The 23,693-nt window shown below is 52.8% G+C and overlaps 9 protein-coding genes across 9 annotated transcripts; 4 read left to right on the top strand and 5 right to left on the bottom strand.

Moving 5' to 3' along the window:
- Positions 1–167: 167 nt before the first annotated feature.
- Positions 168–1,778, bottom strand: N7539_005945 (acetylornithine transaminase; the record flags this gene model as incomplete). The annotated part of the gene is made up of 3 exons (XM_056935547.1): positions 168–1,235; positions 1,312–1,551; positions 1,638–1,778. 3 exons carry the CDS (start codon positions 1,776–1,778, stop codon positions 168–170), a joined length of 1,449 nt encoding a protein of 482 aa, XP_056789419.1.
- A 420-nt stretch (positions 1,779–2,198) lies between these two features.
- N7539_005944 (succinate dehydrogenase assembly factor 4) lies at positions 2,199–2,636 on the top strand (the record flags this gene model as incomplete). The annotated part of the gene is made up of 1 exon (XM_056935546.1): positions 2,199–2,636. The coding sequence occupies one exon, from the start codon at positions 2,199–2,201 to the stop codon at positions 2,634–2,636; it is 438 nt and encodes a 145-aa protein (XP_056789418.1).
- A 580-nt stretch (positions 2,637–3,216) lies between these two features.
- N7539_005943 (hydroxymethylglutaryl-CoA lyase) lies at positions 3,217–4,383 on the bottom strand (the record flags this gene model as incomplete). The annotated part of the gene is made up of 2 exons (XM_056935545.1): positions 3,217–4,032; positions 4,132–4,383. 2 exons carry the CDS (start codon positions 4,381–4,383, stop codon positions 3,217–3,219), a joined length of 1,068 nt encoding a protein of 355 aa, XP_056789417.1.
- Positions 4,384–4,795: 412 nt separating this feature from the next.
- On the top strand, positions 4,796–6,158 carry dph1 (2-(3-amino-3-carboxypropyl)histidine synthase; the record flags this gene model as incomplete). The annotated part of the gene is made up of 2 exons (XM_056935544.1): positions 4,796–4,934; positions 5,002–6,158. 2 exons carry the CDS (start codon positions 4,796–4,798, stop codon positions 6,156–6,158), a joined length of 1,296 nt encoding a protein of 431 aa, XP_056789416.1.
- A 488-nt stretch (positions 6,159–6,646) lies between these two features.
- N7539_005941 (uncharacterized protein) lies at positions 6,647–9,085 on the bottom strand (the record flags this gene model as incomplete). Its single annotated transcript, XM_056935543.1, has 1 exon — positions 6,647–9,085. The coding sequence occupies one exon, from the start codon at positions 9,083–9,085 to the stop codon at positions 6,647–6,649; it is 2,439 nt and encodes an 812-aa protein (XP_056789415.1).
- A 3,626-nt stretch (positions 9,086–12,711) lies between these two features.
- Positions 12,712–13,332, top strand: N7539_005940 (uncharacterized protein; the record flags this gene model as incomplete). The annotated part of the gene is made up of 4 exons (XM_056935542.1): positions 12,712–12,776; positions 12,850–12,939; positions 13,048–13,196; positions 13,283–13,332. 4 exons carry the CDS (start codon positions 12,712–12,714, stop codon positions 13,330–13,332), a joined length of 354 nt encoding a protein of 117 aa, XP_056789414.1.
- A 55-nt stretch (positions 13,333–13,387) lies between these two features.
- N7539_005939 (uncharacterized protein) lies at positions 13,388–13,661 on the bottom strand (the record flags this gene model as incomplete). The annotated part of the gene is given in 2 exon segments (XM_056935541.1): positions 13,388–13,514; positions 13,525–13,661. 2 exon segments carry the CDS (start codon positions 13,659–13,661, stop codon positions 13,388–13,390), a joined length of 264 nt encoding a protein of 87 aa, XP_056789413.1.
- Positions 13,662–16,126: 2,465 nt separating this feature from the next.
- Positions 16,127–20,004, top strand: N7539_005938 (uncharacterized protein; the record flags this gene model as incomplete). The annotated part of the gene is made up of 9 exons (XM_056935540.1): positions 16,127–16,250; positions 16,367–16,382; positions 16,555–16,577; positions 16,647–16,764; positions 16,860–16,959; positions 17,014–18,472; positions 18,552–18,651; positions 18,711–19,496; positions 19,590–20,004. The coding sequence occupies 9 exons, from the start codon at positions 16,127–16,129 to the stop codon at positions 20,002–20,004; spliced, it is 3,141 nt and encodes a 1,046-aa protein (XP_056789412.1).
- A 2,031-nt stretch (positions 20,005–22,035) lies between these two features.
- On the bottom strand, positions 22,036–23,079 carry N7539_005937 (F1F0 ATP synthase subunit 5; the record flags this gene model as incomplete). The annotated part of the gene is made up of 3 exons (XM_056935539.1): positions 22,036–22,239; positions 22,320–22,634; positions 22,918–23,079. 3 exons carry the CDS (start codon positions 23,077–23,079, stop codon positions 22,036–22,038), a joined length of 681 nt encoding a protein of 226 aa, XP_056789411.1.
- Between the last annotated feature and the right edge of the window lie 614 nt (positions 23,080–23,693).

Here is a 23,693-nt window from a genome sequence, read left to right as displayed (position 1 = left end):
CCAACGATCTATGAAGCAATGCAATCGGGTAAAGTCCAAAGAAAGAGACGAAAATCGCTCGAGAAAGACAAGTAACTTGTGTACCAGGCACATGAAATGGAGCTCGCAAACCGCAAGCAAGACCAAAGGGGGTTTGAAGGAAGTCTCGAGGAGAAATAAAAGGGTATTCAAGCATCGGAAACAACAGAAGCCATGGCCTGCTCCAGGATGTTCAAACCGGTCTGAATCTGCTCTTCCGTGATTGTCAATGGAGGGACAAAGCGAATGCATCCTTCACCGGCAGTGATGATTAATAGTCCGCGCTCGCGAGCAGCAGTGATGATGTCGGCGGCCTTGGAGGTAAACTCGGGGGAGAGTTGCAGTCCCAGGATCAAGCCGCGGCCACGGACCTCGGAGATCGCGTTGGGGAACTTCTCTCGCAGAGCCTGGAAGCCCGCAGTGAAGACAGCCGACTTCTTCTCAACGCCCCTCTGGAGTTCAGAGTCGGCCAGGCGGGCGACGATGTGGTAAGCCGCTCGACAGGCCAACGGGTTTCCGCCAAAGGTTGTGCCATGGTCACCGGTCTTGATGTGCGACGCAACAGTCTTGCTAGCAACGATAGTAGCACCAATGGGGATTCCATTACCCAAAGCCTTGGCAGTCGTCAAGATGTCAGGGTGCGCAGCCTCCCCAGAAGCCGGGGCGAGAGATGGGTGCCCATGCGCCCAGAAGCTCCCAGTACGAGAGAGACCGCACTGGATCTCATCAAAGATAAGAACAGCTCCAACCTCGTCGCAGCGCTTACGAAGGGCAACCAAGAATTCTGGCTCGGCGACATTCACGCCACCCTCGCCCTGGATAGGCTCCACAATCACACCGCAAGTGTTTTCAGTAATAAGGGTCTGCAGCTGTTCGACGTCGTTGTAATTGCCGTATTTGAAGCCCGGAATCATGGGGGCGAAGGGCGTCTGGTACTTAGGGTTGGGGGTAGCAGAAAGCGCGCCCATTGTACGACCGTGGAAGGAATTTTGGAAGGAAACGAGTTCGTGCTTGGCACCGGAAGGATCAATAGACCGACCGACCTTACGGGCAAACTTGATTGCTGCCTCGTTGGCCTCGGTGCCGGAGTTACAAATAAACACCTGGGAGGCATCGCGCATTGCGCCAGACTCGCGGGTCAGGTTGATGAGCATCTGGCTCAGAGCGCCGGTCCAGGGATTGTGGTAGAGATTCGAAGCGTGAACCAATGTCTCGGCCTGTAGAGAATTTGAAGAATAGATCATTAGCACGAGCCGCCGTCAATGCAGTCACGCTGAAAATGTGGCCTCGCACCTGTTCCGCGACAATTTGAGCGACCTCGGGATCACAGTGGCCCAAAGAGTTGACCGCAATACCGGAGGTAAAGTCCAAATAACGTCGGTTCTCCATATCCCATAAGTAACAACCCTGTCCCTTCATCATCATGGGCGCCGGGCGAACATAGGTCGGTACCATAAATGGAGTTCGCTCATTGATGAACGACGCCGTCAGCGAGTCCGGCGCAGGATCGGGGTTAGGCAAGGTTGACTCCTTCTGTAGATGACACATGACTCTGGTCAGTGGAATTTTTCTCCGATTGACAATTTCAGGAAATGGAGAACGTGGCCATGAGTGCATACCTGCACTTGTTGTCTCACATCTTGAGCAGCGTTGGATGTCGCGGCAAAGCGACGCTGGCTCACTGATACGAGGGAAGGAAACGAGGGAGATGACCGAGCTGCGCAAGGCAGACGACGAGCGGCGACACGGAGAGCAACCATTGCGAATATACGCCGGGTAAAAGCAATGCACAAAGATGTTGAGACCCCGAGAGAAGGGCAGGTATTCTGGAAGGGGGAAAAAAAGGTCCAAGTCTCACTCAACCAATCTCACACTCATCGAATCTCACCAGTCCGTATGACTCTGCAGCATGTGGGGGATCCACTCACAAAAAGTTCCAGCCAGCGATATCGGGCATCCACCATCTCGGTGAGTCTTAGTCATCTCGGCGGTGTTTTCCCCGCGGCGCCACCCGCGAATACGCCGATGGGCGAATTCATAATTGGAGACGATTTATTGCCTCGACACTTCTTGCAGCAGCTTCCTACATCTTCCTGCGCTAATCTTTTCGCGGTGCAAGCCTCGTGCCTCAACCAATACCCTCTCGTCATATGCGTATGAGCACATTTTCATCATCCAATATGAGTGTCTCTCTCCTTCGTCTTCGTGCTCGCGCCTCGACACATGTGAACCGACTGGCTACACGATCGCTCTCCACCTCCGCCGTTCTTCGCCAGACCAAAGACAACGGCAGGCCGACATTTGGATTCAAGGACGCGCCTGCCCCTCCACGTCTGCCCAAGGAAGAACAGGATATTTTCGAAGAGCTGCAGCGTCGCTCCACGGGAGCCTTCAGCACCCCACAGGTCAACCAGTCGCCGCAATCAGATTCTCAACCTACCATCAATGCCAAGGGCAATGGCGAGGAGCTCCATCCCGATGTGCCCAAGGGCTTGAAGCCCGAATTCGAAGGCGAGAAGAATCCGAAGACGGGTGAAGTGGGCGGTCCCAAGAACGAACCCTTGCGATGGGGTGCCGGTGGCGATTGGAGTTATGGAGGCCGAGTCACCGATTTTTGAGAACCAACAACTGAGAATTTGAAGCGAATTTTGCATCGGGGGCATCCTTGGGTTTGGAGTTTCATCCGCATCTCTACTATTCCAGTCGTTGGAGGGCTGTTAGCTGAGAAGCCAGCATCGTCCCGTCCGACCACCATGTATGAATATTCTTACCTAGCAAGGAAAAAAACAGACGTCTGCCGTGTCATGGACGTCTTAATATATCAACATGTTTATATATCATATATTCACCGTTGAACCCGCGATTCCTCTGTTGGTATTGTAGTACGTAGCCAGTATCACCAACCAGCCGAGCTTTCAAGCTACCTAGGAGATAAAGACTCGTGCGCGTAAAGCCATTGATATCCGACTCACTCTGGAGGATCAGGTAAGAATGAGCTTGTATTGAGTCGGTTCCGGCAGAATAAGAGGACCCAACTTCCAACGCCATTCTTTCAAGCAACTACACCTCTACCGTAATCTCCAGGGTAGAACATGCCAAAGATTCAACATGACTGGAGTTCGATCATTGTGCCCCGAAGGAATGAAAGCAACTCGAGGGCACACAAAATGTGAATTCAGTATTTTGGATCTGCAGGTTTTACTTTGATTCCATCAGCCGCGCCATAGTTGCCTTGCCAGCTCGACTATCGTTCGCTCGGCCCAGTTCCTCGCTGATCCAAGAACCAATCCGGGACATTTCTTCAAGACTGATCCCGGTGTGCATTCCAAGGCTGTGGACCGTGTGCACGAGATCCTCCGTGGAGACATTTCCAGTGGCGCCTTTAGAGTAAGGACAGCCACCGAGCCCGCCAACACTGCTGTCAAAGATTCGAATACCGTGCTCCAGTCCGACCAAAGTGTTCACCAGAGCCTGTCCATAGGTATCGTGGAAGTGGAGAGCCAGATCGGTGTTGGCAATTCCTGCCGCTTTGAGAGCTTTCAGAAGTTCCAGGGTGCGAGGCGCTGTACCCATCCCAGTGGTGTCAGCCACTGACACCTCATCCGCTCCCATCTCAAGTAGGGTTGCGGTGATGTCGGCCACCTTTGACGGATTCACTTCGGGCCCCTCGTAGGGGCAGCCGAGTGCAACCGAGACATAGCCTCGCACACGAATGTTTTTGTTCTTCGCTAGAGCAACAATGGGTTTGATGCGCTCCAGGGACTCGGCAATGGTGCAATTGGTGTTGGCCTTGGAGAAAGACTCTGTAGCTGCAGCGAACAGGGACACTTCCGTAGTGGTTGCTGATTGCGAATTGGAGCTTGATGATTCAGCCGATACTCCCTTAGCCTCCATGATCTTCACAAGACTCTCCAATCCCTTGATGTTGGGAACCAGGTAATTGTAGGCGATTGTGCTTTGCGAAGCTGGAGGTGACGTCAAGAGATGTTCGCAAATTTCAGCCGTGCTAGCCATCTACATTTCATGGTGACCTTAGTCTTGGTTCAAGTTGTACAAAACTTGCATCGCGTCAAGTTATGCGACCCTCCTCTGATTGAGGTAGGAATTTCATACCTGTGGTACCCATTTCGCGGGGACGAAAGAGCCCGCTTCGATAGTGGTGACACCAGTCTTTGCCAGTCTTCGTATCAACTCTAGCTTTGTCTCCATTGAAATGGACTTTTTCTCGTTCTGTAGTCCATCGCGTGCACCGACTTCGACGATGCGAACGTGGTCCGAGGCTAACCGCGATTCGGTAGAGTAGCAGCGTTTGGGAAGAGGTGCTCTGAAAGCTGAGAGCGTACGCAGACGGGCGCGAGTCGCCATACTGGTAGCTTGGAGTGTCGAGAGCTGGAACGTCAGAGAAACAGAGACTTCGAATACTTCTGAGAAGCTCGAGAGAGGAGATAATCGAAGCAAAAGCGGAGGTTAGTTACCTGTGTACAGGCGCGGGGATTGGAGAAGGACCAGCTGACAGCCTGACCGACATAACCGTACAGTACGGAACGGGTCCTCGGAGTGCGGAGAGCGCCATGCCTAACCCGGACTAGTGAGGAGTTGACTGATTCCCCCCCCCCCCCCCCCCCCCCCCCCCACTTGAGAAAAAAAAAGAAGAGAGCCACAGTTGCAGCCGATGTTATCGCCTCAGTCCGATAGTGGGGTGAGTGGTAGTTTTTTGTCCGATTTCTTTGGCCCGACTGCATGCCAGCAACAGCATCATACACAGTTTGTTAAAGAGATGGAGGACACAACCAACAATCCTAGCGCTCAGCTGCGGCAACCCAAGAAGAGGTTCGTCGGTCGGCGCACAGCCGAAGCTCAGTCTCAAAAGGATACCACCAGCCAAGCAGACGTCGAGTCAACGGCTGTACAGACAGGTATGTGTACATTGCGAAGGGTTCAGAGCGTGCGCGCGCAGACTGACATCCTCGACAAACTTCCCAGCCGCTCGAAGAAGAACACCTCGCACTCTCAATCAAGTTCCCCCCGAGATCCTGGACGACCCCGAGATTCAAGCCGCAATTGAACTTCTCCCCAAAAACTACTCTTTCGAGATCCCCAAAACTATCCACCGAGTCCGATCATCTGGCGCCAAACGTGTAGCGCTACAGTTCCCCGAAGGACTCTTGATTTTTGCCACAACCATTTCCGACATCTTGACACAATTCTGCCCGGGCATTGAGACCTTGATTATGGGTGATGTGACCTATGGAGCATGCTGCATCGACGACTATACCGCGCGGGCGTTGGGTTGCGACTTGCTCGTTCACTATGCACACAGCTGCTTGATTCCTGTGGATGTGACCAAGATCAAAACACTCTATATCTTCGTCGACATTAGTATCGACACCAGCCACTTGATCGCAACTCTCGAGCGAAACTTTAAACCCGGCCAAACTATTGCCACCGTCGGCACGATCCAGTTTAATGCTACTCTCCACGGTCTTAAACCTGTCCTAGAGCGTGCAGGCTTTCGCGTCGTCGTTCCGCAGATTATGCCTCTCTCCAAGGGAGAAATCCTCGGATGCACCTCACCCCAGCTGTCCGATTCCGAGATCGACGTTCTTCTTTACCTTGGCGATGGCCGTTTCCATCTCGAGTCTGCGATGATTCACAACCCTTCTATCCCGGCATACCGCTACGATCCTTATTCGCGCACACTCACGCGCGAATCATACGACCACGACGAGATGCACACTATCCGCCGGGGCGCCATTGCCACGGCCAAAACCGCCAAGAAATGGGGCATCATCCTGGGATCACTTGGACGACAAGGTAATCCGAACACAATGGCCATGATCGAACGCCATCTGGCCGAACGTGGGATACCAGTCGTCAATCTCCTGCTGAGTGAGATCTTCCCCGGTAAGCTGGCCTCCATGTCTGATGTCGAGTGTTGGGTGCAGATTGCCTGCCCGAGACTAAGCATTGACTGGGGCTATGCGTTCTCCCGACCGTTGCTGACCCCGTACGAGGCGCTCATTGCCCTCGATGTTCGGGAGAGTTGGGACAAGGCCAACAAGGGCGTCTATCCTATGGATTTCTATGCAAAGGAAGGTCTGGGCCGCACTAAGCCCGAGCAAGCCATTCGTGCTGCGTAACGACACAGTGACAAGCTATGAAGATCTTTCGAAAAGAAGAATGATGATACCAATTGTAGATAGCATAGCTGGCAGCAGGTCTGGCCTCTTTTTGCACATCAAATACAGGTTCGAAAGAAACCACGGACCCACGATCGTTATTCCCATGATCGTGAGCTTTTGTCGCCTCCTAGTCGCATCTAAGTTCAGACTGACAGACAAAAGCGGCCAGGAGTTCGCACTTGAGTCTTTCCAGACTGTCTATCTAATCAAAGCAGAGACTGCCATTTAGAGCAGTAAGCACTCAGCACTCAGCAGTAATTGCTTGAGAGTGTTTGATCCTACTGGACTTGGTTCCATGACACTATATCACGGCAGACTACGAAGTGCTGCGGCTTGTGCGAGTAATGAGTGGTGATATTAGGGCTTCATATTCATCTTGTCTTCTCGTTGATAGATATCGAGGCTCTACCAAATACCATGGATGTGTGCCAAGCATAGCGAACATTTCACCCTTTGAGATCATCCGCACTGTCGGTGTTGAAATCGCTCACACTGCCACGACGTAAGAAGAGGATGTTCTTATTTGTCATATCGTCCGCATTCCGCTCTGCGGTACGCTCGGCCTGGCGCCAATGGGTCACTGCTTGCTCAACGTCTTCAAACATCTCGAGAGAGTCTTGGATGATACCGCCCTCGTCACCCTCGCCGGACTGAGTACTCTCACGAGATCCACGCTCGTTCATCATGGGGAAGGCGGGTCCGAACCCTCGAGCGGGAATGGGATTGTACATAATTGCGTTGGCAAACATGCGAATCAGCTCCTTCTCCAGCTGTGCTGAATTGACGATAGCCTTCGGCGGGACGAGATCCTCCGTTTTCTGCAACATGAGCACGTTGTTTTTGGATGGTGTCCCCACACCCGGTGCCGGGGACTCCCCGTCGCCAGCGGGAGTACTGACAGCCTCGGTGGCCGCGGCCACGGATTTACTGCCTTGGTGCACCGCAGACTTGATAGACTTCAGGTCCTGAGGGCGGTAGATAAGATCATGGTAGCCTGGCGCATCACGCTCGCTAATAGGTTTGGCGAAGATAGACGCCAATTTGTGAGTCGTCACATCGTTCATGATGGGGGCCGCAGTTCGGTGAAAGCCACGTGTACAAAGAACGTACTTCGTGGTGTCGATTCTGGGTTGTTCAAAGACCACGGACTCATTCTCCAAGGACTCGCTGGCGCCGCGTTTTCTCTTCGGCCTGGCCTTTGGGGTCTGATCATCTGTGACTGTCGCGGGCTCTTTGCGGCGCGTCACTGAGCGAGCCCGCTCCCGTGAGACGTCCCTGGAAGCCACAGATCTTCCTCGGCTTTGAGTGGAGGCAGAACTGATTGCTCGATTCCTGCGGGTCGAAGATAAATTTTCGATCTTTATGCTCGGCGTGGCCTGTAATTCCACCGCCGTAGCGGCTTGGCTGCGTCGAGTCGCTTTCTTTTCGCGAGGAGGCGAAATCTGCATCGCGTCGGGAGAAGGTGCGCGTTCACTAATTGGGCTCACGTCTTCCGGCCGAGGTCGTGGCGGAGACGCCGGAGACTCGGGAATGCTGAATCTGGGCGTTCGCTTCCACGGGGTACACGATCCTGGTGTATCAATGGACAATCGAGGCCGTGAATCCTTCCGTTCTGCGTAGGCCGGAATCACCACGCTTGGAGTCTGTGAGCCGTGCGATAAGCCACCATGTGCTGGGGTGTGGACAAGCGGGGTGGAGGTACCAGGGGTGCTTGGGATAGTCGAGGAGTGAGAGACTCGTGACGGCGCCCTTACAGCCCCGAGGAGAGGCACAGAGGGTGGCTTAGTGACTGCGGGGACCGTGGCTGGTGCGGCAGTAGCAGGTGACACTGCCGAGTAAGGAGAGTGTGGAGACGCTTCAAGCTGCCATTGCTGAAAGCTTGATTGAGTGGGTGTAGGGTGTTGTGAGGTAGACAGGGGTAAGTTGGGTTTGACCGAGGCGGAAGGCGTGATGATGGGACCATGAGGTCGTGGTGCAACTTGCGAAGGATGGGACGGCACCACGCGTGTCGCAACGGGAGTGGAGGGATCTGGTAGTTGCGCTCTTGGCGCAATTGGTTGCTGATGAGGATGAGCGGAGACGTCGTGAACTTTGCTGCTTTGAACGGTCACATCCTGACTAGTCGGGGCTGTGGTAGTCTGGGTTTGCTGTCGAGTTTGTTGGATCTCAGGCACCGCAACTGGTGGGCTCGGCGCGCTGGGCGGGTGAGCCAATTCCTGAGATCGAGACGGGGCTGCAGGTATAGCTGCTGGAAGGGGCTGCCTTGACTCGGCTTGACCTGCGATCGGAATCTTTTGTTGAGGAGGTTCCTGGCGGGGCGGTTCCAGCTTCACATTAACATCCAAGGACTGTTTGCGCTCGATCTTCGGAGAAGTTGGTGGTACTTCCGTTTCGCGCCAAGCCGCTGTCGCTTGCTGTGCACTCTCTTTCTGTAATTGTTCGATTTCACCCTTGATTTCGTTGTACCGCTTCTCCTCATCCCGAATCTCTTGGGTCGCCAACTCCTTGTATCGAGCGTACAGACGGGCAACCAGATCTGGAATCAAAGTCGCTTGTGAAAGCCCATCCATTGTTCCTTCTGGTCGCGGGCTCGAAATTTTGCGTTTCTTGAGATTGTTCGAGCCATGGTTGTCGGGTGAACGACCATATGCGCCGGTAGGGCAGGCTTCGCGATCAAATCCGTCGCGAAGTAGTGTCGCATATAGATCCTCCAGAGCCTCCGGGCTGAGACGCTCAGCACTGAAGGCTACATTTTGGCGCACCAAGGGATTCTCGTTCAGAGATTTGGAAATTGACGTGAAATTGGCGGGCGGCTCTTTCGAGGCAGCGAGGGTTTGGAAAAAGAGTAAAGACTCAAACGGGGTGTACGCCGACAAGGGAGGCATCCCCCATTGCCCGCCAAACCGGCCACTGGTGGTGTTCACTTGGAGAATGGGGGCCAGGGTGTTGGTGGTGGTGGTGGTGGGGAGTGGGCGCGAAATTAGACGGGCAAGGAGAGTCGCGGAGAGCGCGTGTGCCGAATGTGGTGGGTGTCCAGAATCGCGCGGACCCCAAGAAGGAGAGAGGACCAGCAGAGACGGTCGGGGCGAGAAGAGCCGAACAGAGAGGGAAGGGCCGGATTCGGAGAACGAAAGTGTTCAGACGAGGTAGTAAAGAGGGTCTTTCAGATGATTCCGATGACGACTGTGCGAACCACACGACTGGGGCGATGATTGAGCCTGAGGGTCGGAGCGAGGATGATGAAAATGGTGTCTTTTCTTCCCCTTCCAAAGGCAGTGGACATTCCCGCGCCGGAGAACGGGAGGAGTTCTCAGAAGAGAGCCGTGGGCAGCGTATAGCCGTATCCTGCGGAAAGGGTGTAACTGTAATGTATGATTGTATGGTACGTAACCATACATACAATATCAGAGACAGGATTTGCCCCCGTTGCTGCCCTGCGAATGTTCACCATGAGTTATAATGCTTGGCGCTTCTGCCCTCGGGTCAACCTTTCTTCCGGAGCCACAATACAAGATCATACAAAGGCTGTTATTTCCCCACGTGACATATGTACCCATCGCCCATCAGGCACGACTGCTCTTAAGGCCATCGTCGCATTGAATGTCTCTACAGGGGACTCTAATGGACTCGTGAATCGTTTAGCCAGGCTCTTCTGCGGGGTAGCTCGAAGTCTGCCAGAGTAACAACAACACCCTGGGCATCTGGTGTCATTGTGAAGGCATTACAATTTGGTGAATTTACTAGTACCGCGCAGGTGTTAGTGGATCACGATAGAACCTAAAAGACCTTTGAGCCTCTTACATGCGGTTTGCGGCCCCAGAGACGGCGAAAGGTCGGGAAACGGGATAAGGTTGGACAATTACCGAGAGAGTCGTCCTGAATCTGATCACTCGAGGTGTCTAATACGCTGGCAGAGCATCTGGATCAGGTACTAACTGTATCTGCAGGTGACCGATGGAAACTAGGTAGCTGGACGGTCTCCCATGGCTTCTCTTCCACAAAGGTAGCCGAGTACTTATTCACGACCCAGTCACTCGGCAGACAGAAAGTACACCGGGTCATTCCCGAGTCCCGATCTATTCTATCATGCGCATACTCCATTGCACAGTATCAGGCAAGGTCGTCAGCACGCCGTGTGAGAAGGTCAGCCTATATAGGGCCACACCTCACCCGACTCGGTCAAATATTCAGGCACTTGCCGATTGACTAGATGTGGACTCCATGATGGAGTCATTCAGCGACTTGAAGATTGCACATGAAGAGATATCCCCGAATCATATCCAGTATGAGGGACCTCCGTTGATGTACTGTGACTCAATGATGGAAAATCAGAGCACCACCAGCCTCCAGGTAGTGGTACTGTGTAAGTGTGTATGCCCTACGGCGAGCGACCTTGAGTGTCTCGCTGTCTTCTACGCCGACCAGGCTGCGAGCTAGGAACACGTATGATGATTTGATCTCGGCCTTTTACTACTGCAACCTCCAAGCCTCGGAGGAGATATACTTACTGGCTAGTCAACTGCGACCACCCGACTGCCCGTCCCTGGAATCAATAACCCTCCACATGCAGTGGTGACCAGCGTGGTGTCAGAGATCCGGCATCTGGAATGATGTACATAATTACCTCTATCCTCACTCTTCGTACACCAGACCAGTAAACCAGCGAACCCATCCTCGGCTTCCAGCTGCGATCCGTGTCCACATCAGGGGCTGCTCTCACATCCCAGTAGTTGACCAGTGCCCCTTTTCCCTTGCAGTTTGACTGGATTCAGATCATGCTGGAAAGTTCATGGTCCCACTATCTCCATGCATATTAGTCAATGCTAGTGGCAACGTCCTTGAATAGTGCAGAGCGCGGGTCTCGTGGAGCGGGTGAGCCCCTGAAAGGTGGGCAGTGGGCAGTGGGCAGTGGGCAGTGGACAGCGGGCACTGGGCACTGGGCATCTGCCCCAACTGTGACTATTGCTACTACTGAGTCCTGAGTCCCTGACTATTCGTGACTCGTGAGTCGTTACTACTAAGTAGAGCTTACTCGTAGTAGAGGTAGTAACAGGTAGTCAGTCGTGAGACTCGTGACTAACTGACAACAGTTCAACCCTGCTGTCACTAGACTCACTAGACTCACTACTGTACTGCATGCCAAATTGGTAGCTTTAGTCCCAGAAATGACCCCCGGAGCCCGCTTTGGGACCCTTTTCGGGACCCAAAAGAAGCTTTAAAATGAATCTTGGAGATCCTCTTGATCCACAGTCACAAAGCTCGTTGCTCATTCGACGTTCTGTCCCTCCCCTCCCCCTCCCCCTGCCTGTCCCATTTGACGAGACGCAAAGTGCTGAACATCTGCGACAATCGACAAGTCATTGCGCTCCCTTGTAATACCGTGACACTCTCCTTGCAGCCAGCGAGGAGATTACAATGGCGTCGGACGATGCTGAATGACCACAATTCCACACGACGACGGTAGACGCCTCACAGTTCAGCCCTGGAGGGGAGACCCATCCAACCCGAGCAATATCAACACAGCGTTCCCGACCCCGGGGATTAGCAATTCGTGACTGTTCCCCAGTTCATCCACAACGCCTGGAGATTTCGATGAGGATCGAACACTAATGGATCTCTGGCCAATCTGTATTCTGGACAGTGAAGACTACCTTAGTGAGATCTCCCATCCTGGGAGAGGCCTTGATCTCTCAGCCCGTGAAGCACTCTCAATGACGAACATGGAAAGCCAGTGAGAGAGCAGTAGTAGTGTCACAACTGCCACATCCAGGGGCAACCCCACAATATCCATCCGAGCTGTAAGTTACTGTACAAAGGTACATGACATCTGAACTTTGTAAAGACGGGGCAGTCCAAAGTCCAAACTGGACCCCCAGCCTGTACCTTTGGAATTCGGTCAGGAAGCAAGCTGGTCAGCCCTCCAGTAGTAGTAGTAGACTAGTAGTGGTTTCGTTCTTTCTCATCAAATTTCCCTCGTAATTACCCCCCGTCCGTCCGCTTCACCTTTCCTTCCTCCTCTCCTTCCCACCCAGACCCTCTATCGTCCATTGCTTGTCCCTCCCCTACACACTTCATCCGCAAAAGTTCGTGGGAGATCTTCTTGGCTTTTCAATCGTACGTGCCTTGTATACATGGTTGCTTGGTTTCGCGACTCTGTGGATGGAAACCCTTGCTTTTCTTTTTTTCGCAATGGGCCCAATCTGCGCTTATCCGTTGGCCGTCGAAGTATACCTGCCACTATGAACGTTTGGGTTGACTCGAGCTTCCTCAACAGTCTACACTATCGGAAGAGCTCCTGATTTCGCCCTCCAACTATTCTTACTATACCCAAGCGAAGCCGAATATATCGACTTCGAACTTTTCTCCGTACCCGTTCACGTTGTTTGCGACCCGGCGGTGCTTCGGTGCCCCGCCCGAGACGATCGCATCTTCAGCTACATCCCTCGCTCCGGCTCCCCTTTTCGACCGCACGAAGTGTACTTCCGCCACGAGCAACCTGTGATATTTCACAATGACTCTGTCCGATATGGAAATGGATCGAGACTGGAAGCCCACGGGCAAGGTCCGGCCACAATCGTGCGTGCGGCGGCGCTCTCCCTTCAGCCCCCTTTCTCGAACTGAGAACGGTCCGTTGACCTTGTGTGAACAGAACCATGGCGCAAGCCTTCTCTTCGGCGCTGGACAGCGCATTCATGCTGGACAGTGATGTGAATCATCTGTCACTGACCATCGATCAGAAGTGAGTTTTGTGCAACACACAGCTCCCACTAGGCGACCTTGCCGCATTGGGGTTCCTTCGAGGATCAGCCAGACCACAGTTGGGGCTAACGAGAGGGCTCCATCGTAGGAAGCAGCAAATGGCCATTCAGACTCGAGAGCTTGAGAATCTGCAAGCGCGGATTCGTGAGGCCGAGGAACGCCTCAAGGCCCAGTCTCACCACTCCGTATCGGCCTCTTCAGCAGGCCCAACTCCCGGGGAGCACGACCGGCCAAGCGGTGAGTTTGAGTGGTTATGAGTCTCCATTATGATTACTTTCCTTCACCACCACCACACTACTATTACCACCTCGACCCGGTCCCAGCCCTCTCGATCCGGACCGGGTTCTTCGATCACCACTGGGACAGCGGCTGATGTGTGTTTCTTGATCCCACCTAGATAGCCGAGAGCAATCCGGCCGCAGCGTACATCAGTACAGCGAACCGGCCCAGGCCAGTCGCTCATGATCGGTCGACCCAAACTCTTCTGTTCCGTTGAACGATTCGAGGGTCTCTTTTACTCGGGTCACGTTTTCTCGTTGGCTTCTGATGCCTAATCTATACATACCTTAATTTTCTTTTTTTTTCTGTCATATTGGAGCTAGCCTCCGGGGAAGCTGGCGCATCCAGACCTGCGGGATGGCGAACAAAGGTCACACACATTGTCACATACCCCCCATTGAAGAGATATCCCGGTCGGCGCATTCTGGTTGTTTGTTTGAGATCCTTCGTGGCTTGGGTTCTCTGCTCTCTTTTTTATTTTCGTCGTGGACACATGCGCACATGCAATTGTTTCTCCCGTGTTCCATTGGATCATGTCCTTGTTTCACACGCGTCTGATTTGATGATGTAGTAGTAGTAGTAGTTGCTTCCCTCAGACTTGAAACCGGCTTCGCCAGATACCTGCAACTTTGGAATTACTTTCCCCTTGAGCTTTGCCACTCATAATTCGCTGCCTCACTCTCTATCTGCAGGGGGATGACGGGCGCTGATCGTTGGATGAAGAAGAGGGGAGTCATCTACGCCCTAGGTCCGTTGGTAGTGTTACCGACTCTACCGAGTAGGAGGTTGACAGGCCGGCGAGCTTTCGGAGGTGACTGTCGCGGCGGGATGTCGCTTGGCATGCACGAGAGTCGATGAGATCAGCGTTGATAGAGCTAGATTTCTATTTCTCTTAAGAGGGGATTGTCCAGGAATTACCTGGGTAACGCGGGCGATATATGCGACGAAGAACTCAAGTCAGTACCTGCTTACCTACCTGATCAACTACTTTTTAGCCAGTCAGGTAGTCAGTGGTCAGTGGTCAGTGATCACAGTAGAGTGAGTAGTCAGTAGACTCACTACTGATGTTGACCATAGCGCAATCTCCTACCATACTTGACGTTCCTTCACGTGCGCAACATAACGTGATCAAGGGGCCCCGCCGACCCTTCAATCTGGATGCGTCAAAGTTCTGGTCTTGCCTTCCACCCATCTAGATCTTCCAGGTCTATCCGACGGTGAAGGACTTTCTCAGGTTCTGTACCTCGCGTAGTCGACCGTCTGGGTGGTTTTTTTCTTTCTTCCCCTTGGTGATTCTCCGCAGAGCCACAGCAGTCGAGATCCTCATCGACTCATCGACTACCGTGCAGGGGCCAATCGCCCGCCCGCACCGACCGCAGCAACGCCGAGTCTCCACTCCGTGCCGTCATCGTGTCTGCTTTTGCCTTGGCCGACATCCGCCAGGTCGCGGTGTGTCTGAGTCTCTTGTCTGCAATGGCCATACGGACTCATGGAGGGTGTTTTTTTTTATTGGGTCGGGTTGAGACAGAATTGACAATTTGACACAGATTTACAGTTCTACACACATCAATCATCCATACATACCTACATTAGTGACCTACCTCGACGTGGCCACGGGATTGGAACATGGGCACCAACTTCCGCGATCCTCTTATCACTCGGCGCTTATCGATCCTCTCCAAAGTCTTCGCCGACGGATCATCGTCATCGCTGTCCCGAAGCAACCATCTGGTCAAACACCCGACAATTACGATAGTACCTTGGGTAGTCTCGACTCACGAGTACCAAGCGATTCAATCTGATTCTGATTCTGATCTCTGCTCATAGTACTCAATGCTCGTAGGTCAATGCTCACAACTCATAGCTCAATGCTCGCTCACCAAGTTCAAACTCCTCGGGATTGTGGATCTATCACTCGGACGTGCGTTCTCCGTCCTCTCGTCGCCGTCTAGAACCCCCCCCCCTCTGCAAATCGGGAATCCGCTGCCAATCGTGGGATTTGTCGTGCACTACTTTACTTGACGCTAAGCCTCCGCGCCGAGTTTCCTGGCCCCTGTTCCCCCCCCCCCCCCCCCGTGGAGGCAAGGTCCCGATGGAAAAACTTGGTTGACCGGATGTTGGGGCTGGAACCGGAACTTGGTTGATGAGTTCTATTCGGTCACTGGGGCTCCTGGGTCTAGTCTTGGTCTGGGTCCTGGTCTTGAAAGGTTCGTGGTACATCATCAGTGAGATACCTTACTGCTGTGATCCTGGATGAGGTGCACAACAACTACACCAGCAAACGCTAAAAGTCCACAGTATCGAGCAGTACCAGTAGTAGAGTAGTCCTGTCTCTAGACTCAGTACTAAGCACTACGGTAGACATCATTGTACTCCAGTCAACGGTCTAATCCACCAATGTCAGTTAGTCCATCATACTCCAGGCTCGAGACTTTTCGTCATCAATGCTGGGAGCTGTGACTCGGGCTGATAAGCAGGTACACCCAAAGAAAATGTCAAGACGAACAAGACTAGACTGGCCCAGTTCGGTCGACGCAGAGAGAGTGAGAGAGAGAACAGCCAACAACACAACCCTCCCCCCCCCCCTCCACTTGATTCTCTTCTGCCCCTCCGCACCTTTTTTTAGCTGCTGGCACCGTCATTCCACTTTTAATTGTTCTTGCTTTCTTCTCTTCTCGCTCTTCCTCCCTTCTCCCTTCTTCTCCTTCTTTCCTTCACCCAATTGCTGCAATTTGGGGCTCCCTTCTGAACCTCCTTTGCATTCAATCGTCCGCTGTTCCTGGGATCCTTGGTGAAGAGTCGTCTTTGTAGTCGTCCCTTTCTCTCTTCATTTTTACCCTGCTGCGCGGCCGATTTCCCCGGCTCCGCATCCCGGATCCACCTCTATCATGGTGCTCATCGACAAGCAGGAATACATCACACAGGAGGAGAAGCGTCTGCAAGAAGATCGCGAGCGCACCCGTTACTGGAAGAAATGGGGTCCCTACGTGGCGGAGCGTCAATGGGCAACTGGTAAGTGTTAACCGAGAGCGATCGCTATGTGAGAGTCACGGCGAAATCGTGGGGTTTGGGTGGTGGTTGCGATTGCGGACCGTGGGCTAATGACTTCATCAATGGGGGAAACACAGTGCGCGAAGATTACTCGTAAGTCACACCGAAAACTATCAATCACAACAGGGGCCGGCGAAAAAAAAGAAACCATAAAAAAGAAAAAAAAAAAACAGAAAAAAAAACCAACAATCTTTTTTTTTCAATGTCTGGTTCGAATCATCCTCGCATAGCAACGCTAATACTAAAATTTGTTTCTTGTTTACAGCGAGGACGGTGATGCCTGGAGCTGTAAGTTGTGAACTATTCCCGGGTCTCATGACCGCCGAGGAGATGAAGCTGACCTGAGGGGTGCGCTAGATTTCACTCACGACCATGCGCGGTCGCGAGTCTTCCGTTGGGGTGAAGATGGTATTGCCGGTGTCTCCGACACCCACGGTCTCCAGAACATTGCCTTTTCGTTCTGGAACGGAGAAGAGTAAGTTGCCAAGCCCGATTCATGAGGCAAACCTACCTGTCCCTCGAAAAGCCTTTTGGTCTGAACGATCTCTAACGATTCTCCAATTCGATCAGTGACTTCCTCAAGGAACGTCTGTTCGGTCTGTCCAACCCTCAGGGTAACCATGGTGAGAGTATCAAGGAGTGCCATTTCCACGTCGACAACACCCCGACGGTACATTCAACCCCCCGACGTCCCTCCCGTGTGAGACCGTGATTCTGACCACAGTATTCTGTACAGCATTCATACATGAAATTCTTGTACAAGTATCCCCAGCGAAAATTCCCCTACCAGGACTTGGTGGATGAAAATGCCAAGCGCACCCGCTTGGAGCGCGAATATCAGCTGCTGGATACTGGTATTTTCGAGGACAACCGATACTGGGACATCTTCATTGAGACTGCCAAAGAGAGCGATAACGAGGAAGAGTTGATCTTCCGAGTCATTGCATACAACCGTGGTCCTGACCCGGCCCCTCTGCACATCATTCCCCAGGTGTGGTTCAGGAATACCTGGTCCTGGGGTGGTGACAAGACCAAGGAGAAGCCCAGCATGAAGCAGGAAGGCGAGCGTGTTGCCAAGTCCGATCATCACAAGCTGGGTGAGCGATATGCTTGCTTTGCGCCTTCGCCTCCCGTGGGATCGAGCGACGAGGATATTCAGCCCCAGTTGCTCTTCACCGACAACGAGACGAACCACAAGAAACTGTGGGGGACAGAGAATGACTCGCCCTACGTCAAGGATGGTTTCCACCGCCACATTGTGGAAGAGGAGAAGGATGCCGTGAACCCCGCCAACGAGGGTACCAAGATGGCCGCCTGGTATTCCTTCGACAAAGGCGGGGGTGTTCCTCCCGGCGAATGTGCTGTCGTGCGTTTCCGTTTCTCCCGCAACAAGGTCGAGTTTGTCGACGAGGAAGTCCTGGACGACGTGATCGAACAGCGCCGGGCCGAAGCAGACGACTTCTATTACCGTATCAGTCCCCTCCCCATGAGCGATGACTTGCGCAACATTCAGCGTCAAGCCTTTTCGGGTATGATGTGGTGCAAGCAGTACTACAACTTCATCTGGGATCAATGGAGCAACGGCGACCCAGGCATGATTCCTCCTCCTTCAGGTCGCAAGGGCATTCGCAACGAGCAATGGCGTCACTTGCACATCGATGACATATTGTCAATGCCCGACTCGTGGGAATACCCCTTCTTCGCCGCATGGGACACTGCTTTCCACTGTATCCCCTTGGCCATGATCGACCCCGACTTTGCAAAGAAGCAGTTGGATCTCCTCACTCGCGAATGGTACATGCACCCCAACGGCCAGCTTCCGGCCTACGAATGGAACTTTGGCGATGTGAACCCGCCCGTCCACGCCTGGGCCGTCTTCCGTACCTTCAAGATTGAGCGTAAGATGTACGGTCGTCAGGACTTGGACTTCCTGGAGAGAGTCTTCCAGAAACTCCTGCTGAACTTCACTTGGTGGGTCAACCGCAAGGACTCAGACGGAAAGAACGTCTTTGAAGGTGGTTTCCTGGGTCTGGATAACATTGGTCTGTTCAATCGCTCAGAGCCTCTGCCAACGGGTGGTGTCCTGGAGCAAGCCGATAGTACCGGCTGGATGGCATTCTACTGCCTGACCATGATGAACATTGCTTTGGAGCTGGCTAAGCACCGCCGCACATACGAAGATAGTGAGTCTGACTGGATGCCATTACATGCGATCGTGTGACAGTTTCTTTGCTGACAGTTTTTGTCCCCACTTCTTCACAGTTGCGTCCAAGTTCTTCGAGCATTTCATCCTCATCAGCGATGCTTTGACCTACCGCTCCGGCGAGGACAGCATCAAGTCCCTCTGGAACGAGGAAGACAAGTAAGTGGTTCTCCTCGCTCGCGAAAATTCTCTTTGTTCAACGATCCTAACCTGTGAAGCTTCTATTATGATGCCATTTCCTACGGTGGTCCCTGGACGCAGCAATTGCCCGTGCGATCCCTGGTCGGTCTCATTCCCCTGTATGCTGTGCTCACACTTGAGCCCGAGATCATCAACAAGTTCCCGTCGTTCAAGCGTCGGGTCGACTGGTTCATTGAGCACAAGTCCGACGTAGCCGAGCGCAACATTGCCAGCATGAAGACTCGCGGTAAAGATGACCGCCTTCTTTTGTCACTGGTTAGCAAGGACCGTTTGGAGAAGATTCTTCGCCGTATGTTGGATGAGACCGAGTTCTTGGCCGAGCACGGTATTCGATCCATGTCGAAGTACCACGAAGAGCACCCGTACTCTATGGATGTGAACGGGCAGACCTTCAAGGTTGGCTACGTGCCAGGTGATTCGGACAGCGCCCTGTTTGGCGGTAACAGCAACTGGCGTGGTCCGATCTGGCTGTGTGTCAATTTCCTCCTTGTGGAGTCTCTGCTTCGTTTCTACATGTTCTACGGTGACTCCTTCAAGGTCGAGTGTCCCACTGGATCCGGTGATTACATGCATCTGGGCCACGTCGCCGAGGAGCTGCAGCACCGTATGCAGCATCTCTTTGCCCGTAACGACGAGGGACGTCGTGCCATCAACGGTCAATCCGACCTGCTGGACTTTGACGAGCACTGGAAGGACTACCTGTGGTTCAACGAGTTCTTTGACGGTGATACCGGACGTGGTCTTGGTACATCCCACCAGTGTGGTTGGACTGGATTGATTGCCAAGATTATTCATGACACCGGGTAAGTGCGACAGATGTCTTTCCAATCGAGGTGAAAGATGGCGTGTGATACAGGAAACACAGTTCCGCTAACAGCCTCCCTCACTTTCAACAGTCTCAATTGCCGCCTGCCCCAGACTCCCCGCTCTCCCTTTGACGCCGCTTCGCATTACTTCGACGATATGTTCTCCCGCAGTGGCCGTCGTCGCACCCCCGATCGTCCCTTCATTCGTCGATCATCGACCACCCGATCCATCGGCAATCGGTCTATAGGCAATCGAAGCGACTTCAACTCCACTATTGCCGGAGATGCGACCCCGGCGCCTTCAGGCTACGACGACGACGATGATAGCAGGCCGATCAGTCGTCAGGGCAGCACCGTGGGACTGTCACAGAACGGCCACGACGATGAACATCTGCAGAACTATGTGACCAGCCAGCTGCAGCGCGTCCGGAGCTCAGCGTCCATTGTTGAGAATTACGAGGACGAGCTTGAGACGCAGGCTGAGAAGCAAAATGGCGACTACTGAGATGTGGTGGGGTTTCTTTTTCTGCTTTTGTGGAATGAATGAGGATATGGTCTGATCCACTTATCTCTCGATAGAAGGAAGAAGGCAGTAATTGGAGACTGCTGGGAGCCAGTTTGTGGACACACCGCGAGAGTCTGTGTGATATTGCAGGGCTTTGATATCATGTCGAGTGTAATGGAGCTGACAATAGAAGATGAGATATACAGTACTTAATAGAATCAGACTTGTCGTTGTCTGAGATCACTGCTGAGTGTCCAGGTCCACTGCCCACTAGATAGGGTACCACGTCCTTCCAAGGTTATAGTAGTAGTCAACCGATCCGAGGGCTTGTCTCGTCTTGAGAGCGGGACAGGTGACAGCTGTCAGTATTCGAGCATACGAGTGGTCCCGATCTGAAGAAAGGATGCACATCTGAGGCAGTCCCGAGTCCCTTGGGAGACGATCAGTGGAGTGGACGGACATCCACTCCTGAGCGTAAGACAAGGTTGTCGACAAAGATTTGGTAGCCCTCCAGCTTAGATATCCTTCCATGAGCGACACCCGTCCTCTCTCAGACAGTGTTCTGGGAATTTCGAATGGCCTGCCGACCTTTGAAGGGGATTGATGAGTACCTTCGTAGCTCACATATATGTACTCGTAACTCGTTTAATTACTACGATAGTATCTCAGGCTCAATCTCGTCAATGTCCATTTCAATTTCTTCGCAAGTGGAGGGGACCCCTTAACCATGGCATTGATAGACGACACAATGAATTTCTTCCCGCTATTCGTCCCACGGGACCGGCCTTGTAGAAGTCAATTTCCAATCTCGCATTTTCTCAATCGTCTAGATGGTGACGCGTCGAACAACTTTACGGTGTACAGTGTACACTGTATAGTGTACACTACAGTACTTCCCAGCTCCCTGGGTTGAACACCGCACACAATAGATGCATCAATCTGGTCGACTTACCCTCTGCTACATTATAAAAAAAAAACACCCGTCCAAATTATTGACCTGGGGGTCACTCTCGTCGCCCCGGCCCTTCCCTTCCATCCAAGCTTGACTCAATCAATTCGTTCTCGCGACCAGGAGATGAAGAGGCTGAGGTCGGTGTCTACCTACGCCCTTCCAGCATTTCGTGAACCTAGGATCAATTACCCGGACGCCGAAGTCCTTCCAAGGTCCTTGTCTCTAGTCATGACTCGCCGCTTATTCACAGGTCAATGGCTCATGGGGTCCGAATCAACACGCCTCAAGGGTTCAATGTGAAGATCCAGAACCCTAGCGACGCGATCGAACTCGGCGTTTGTGCCCAAATGGCGAGCGACTGCGAGAAGTCGCGGCCTGAGGAAGAAATAGGTTTCGTGTTGAAATAGCTGGAATTCGGTCGAGAAGGGAAATACTGGATCAGGCGCGTAACAGGGCTGGTTGGTGAAGCTAGTGTGGAGCGGGATTCAGGTGGTCCTTTTCTTTATTGTACGGTTTATTGCCTGGACTAGGACGGGATGGGTATTTTGAAGGAGGATGATTGTGATTATCAAAGTCCATCTGCTGGATCTACTGGGGTTTCCCATGATCAATGATCGTCCATTGTAGGTCTGGGAAGGAGTAAGGATAAGTCAGAGCCAATTGGCGGCCTGATAGGGTATTGTAAAGAATTTATAGAAGGATAAAGAAGATGGTGTATTGTGCCCTTCCGGACTAATCGAATCAGGTGGAAGATAATGGGAAGACTTTGACAGAGACAGATAGCAGGATAGAACAAGCTTTAGAATAGTCCGGTGGCTCAACAATTAGAAACGAAATTTCCTAGTGCTTAACCCGAATAATTCATCAATGCTTGCGTTCTAATGCGAGAGAACGGGATGATCATGCCGAGTAATATAAATCGAACCCAACTTGAGACTTGTCCCGTTCCATATCTCAAACAGAGTCTGCCTCGGGTTCTCTCTCTCTCTCTCTCTCGTTGTATTCTCTCAAAATCTGACCGCTAGTGGATGGGTAAATAGAGGGAGGGAAAAAGGGGGGTGGTGGTGGTTATTTTACATTTAGAGAGCATCGGTCAAAGCCTTGTTCATCTTGGCAATCTTGGAAGACACGCTCAGGTCGATAGTGCGGTCACCGATCTCGACGACAAGTCCACCAACAAGGTCGGGGTTGACCTTGGTGATAACCTTGAGCTTCTTGCCCTGGCTGAACTCGGACTTGGCAACGGCCTTCTCGAGACGAGAGATGGTCTTGGCATCAAGCTCCTTGAAAATCGAGCAGTTAGCATGCCGAATTATGAATGCAAAGAAACGTTTCATTCTCATTCGAGCCTAGACGGACGTACCTGAGCAGAGGTGATGTTGAGCTCAACCTCACCGCGGTGAGCACCCATCAGGGTGCCAAACTTCTCGCAAACACCCTCGAGAGAGGCGAGGCGGTTGTTCTCAGCCAGGGTTTGGAGGAAGTTCTTGAGGATGTCAGCCTTGTCGGCACCGGCGATCTTCTGGAGCTCCTTGACAATCTCCTGCTTGTCGGACTGGGAGAGAGTAGGGGCGCCGAGGATGGTAACCAGCTTGGGGTCGGCCTTGAGGGTCTGGCCGAGGGAAGCCATGGCCTTGGCGGTCTGCTCGAGAGCAGAGGACTTGGAGGAAGCAGTGTACTGATTCAAGATAGCGGGTTAACAAAACGGTTTCTCCCTGTCAAAGTTGTCTCCTGTGTAAAGAGATCGGTCCGCTCGCTTTTCTCTAAACTCCACATCCTTCCCACTCATGGCACAATAGATCCCAGACTGCTATAGAAGACAAAGGATCCAGTAGCCGGCCTCATCACAGCGCGAGCAGAGGAGGAGAGGGGGGTGGCTTCCGGCACACGGAACCCTCCACGAGCGGACAAGATCTCCAACACAAATTGACAAATTGGTGCGAACAGAGTCGAGTGCATACCAGAGCAGTAGCGTAGGTGCCGTCAACGCCGAACAGGGCAACGGGAGGGCGAACGTCCTGGGCCGGGGTGGCATAGGTGCGCAGGCCGTTGAAGGCCGGGCGAGCGACCGAGAACTGCTGAGCGGCGCGCAGGCCGGAGCGGGCGACACGAGCGGACATCATCGTGCAATTGATTATGGAGAGATCCTCGGGGGAAAAGGCGGAGCGCAAGAGCTGGAGATGGTGCGAGATGCGAGCGTCAATCGGGTTTGCTGGCGTCGTGAGTGCAGGTTGAGAGTTGCAGGTCCGACTTCTTCCCGAGTCACGTGTGTAGATGGCTGAGGTAATCCGGCCTGTTTTCGCCCACTCAACTACTAACCTTCTTCCGTTCCTACATGCCGCTTCGGCCATTATAGACACTTGGACAACCCATCGCACTATTGCTCCAAAGCACACTGCTAACCATTCAATTTGAGGCCTGAATGAATACGATCAATGATACACTGATTCGAGATTACATGACTGCAGACGATCACTCCTCTGGTCTCTATACGCAGACAAAAATAATTTTGTCGTTCACACTCCCCCGCGCTATCTCCGCGCTTTGGAGACCTAGAATTCGATTCAAAACCACTCGATTGAGTTCATGTGTGACATTGAACAACCGAAATGACCGGGACGATTGTGCCGACCGAATAATAAAAAAACGCCAATGATTGCCCATCTAAAAAAAACCCCCCAGGTTGATACAAGCCCAACGCTATGAACGCCTTCGAACTCCACGAATCAGTGCAGAC

Source organism: Penicillium diatomitis, assembly GCF_028827545.1.
Source record: "Penicillium diatomitis strain IBT 30728 chromosome Unknown utg000006l_segment0_segment0, whole genome shotgun sequence".
Classification (NCBI taxonomy): Eukaryota; Fungi; Ascomycota; class Eurotiomycetes; order Eurotiales; family Aspergillaceae; genus Penicillium; species Penicillium diatomitis.
The sequence above is the reverse complement of the archived record's forward strand: the minus strand, read 5'-3'. Positions and strand labels throughout refer to the sequence as shown.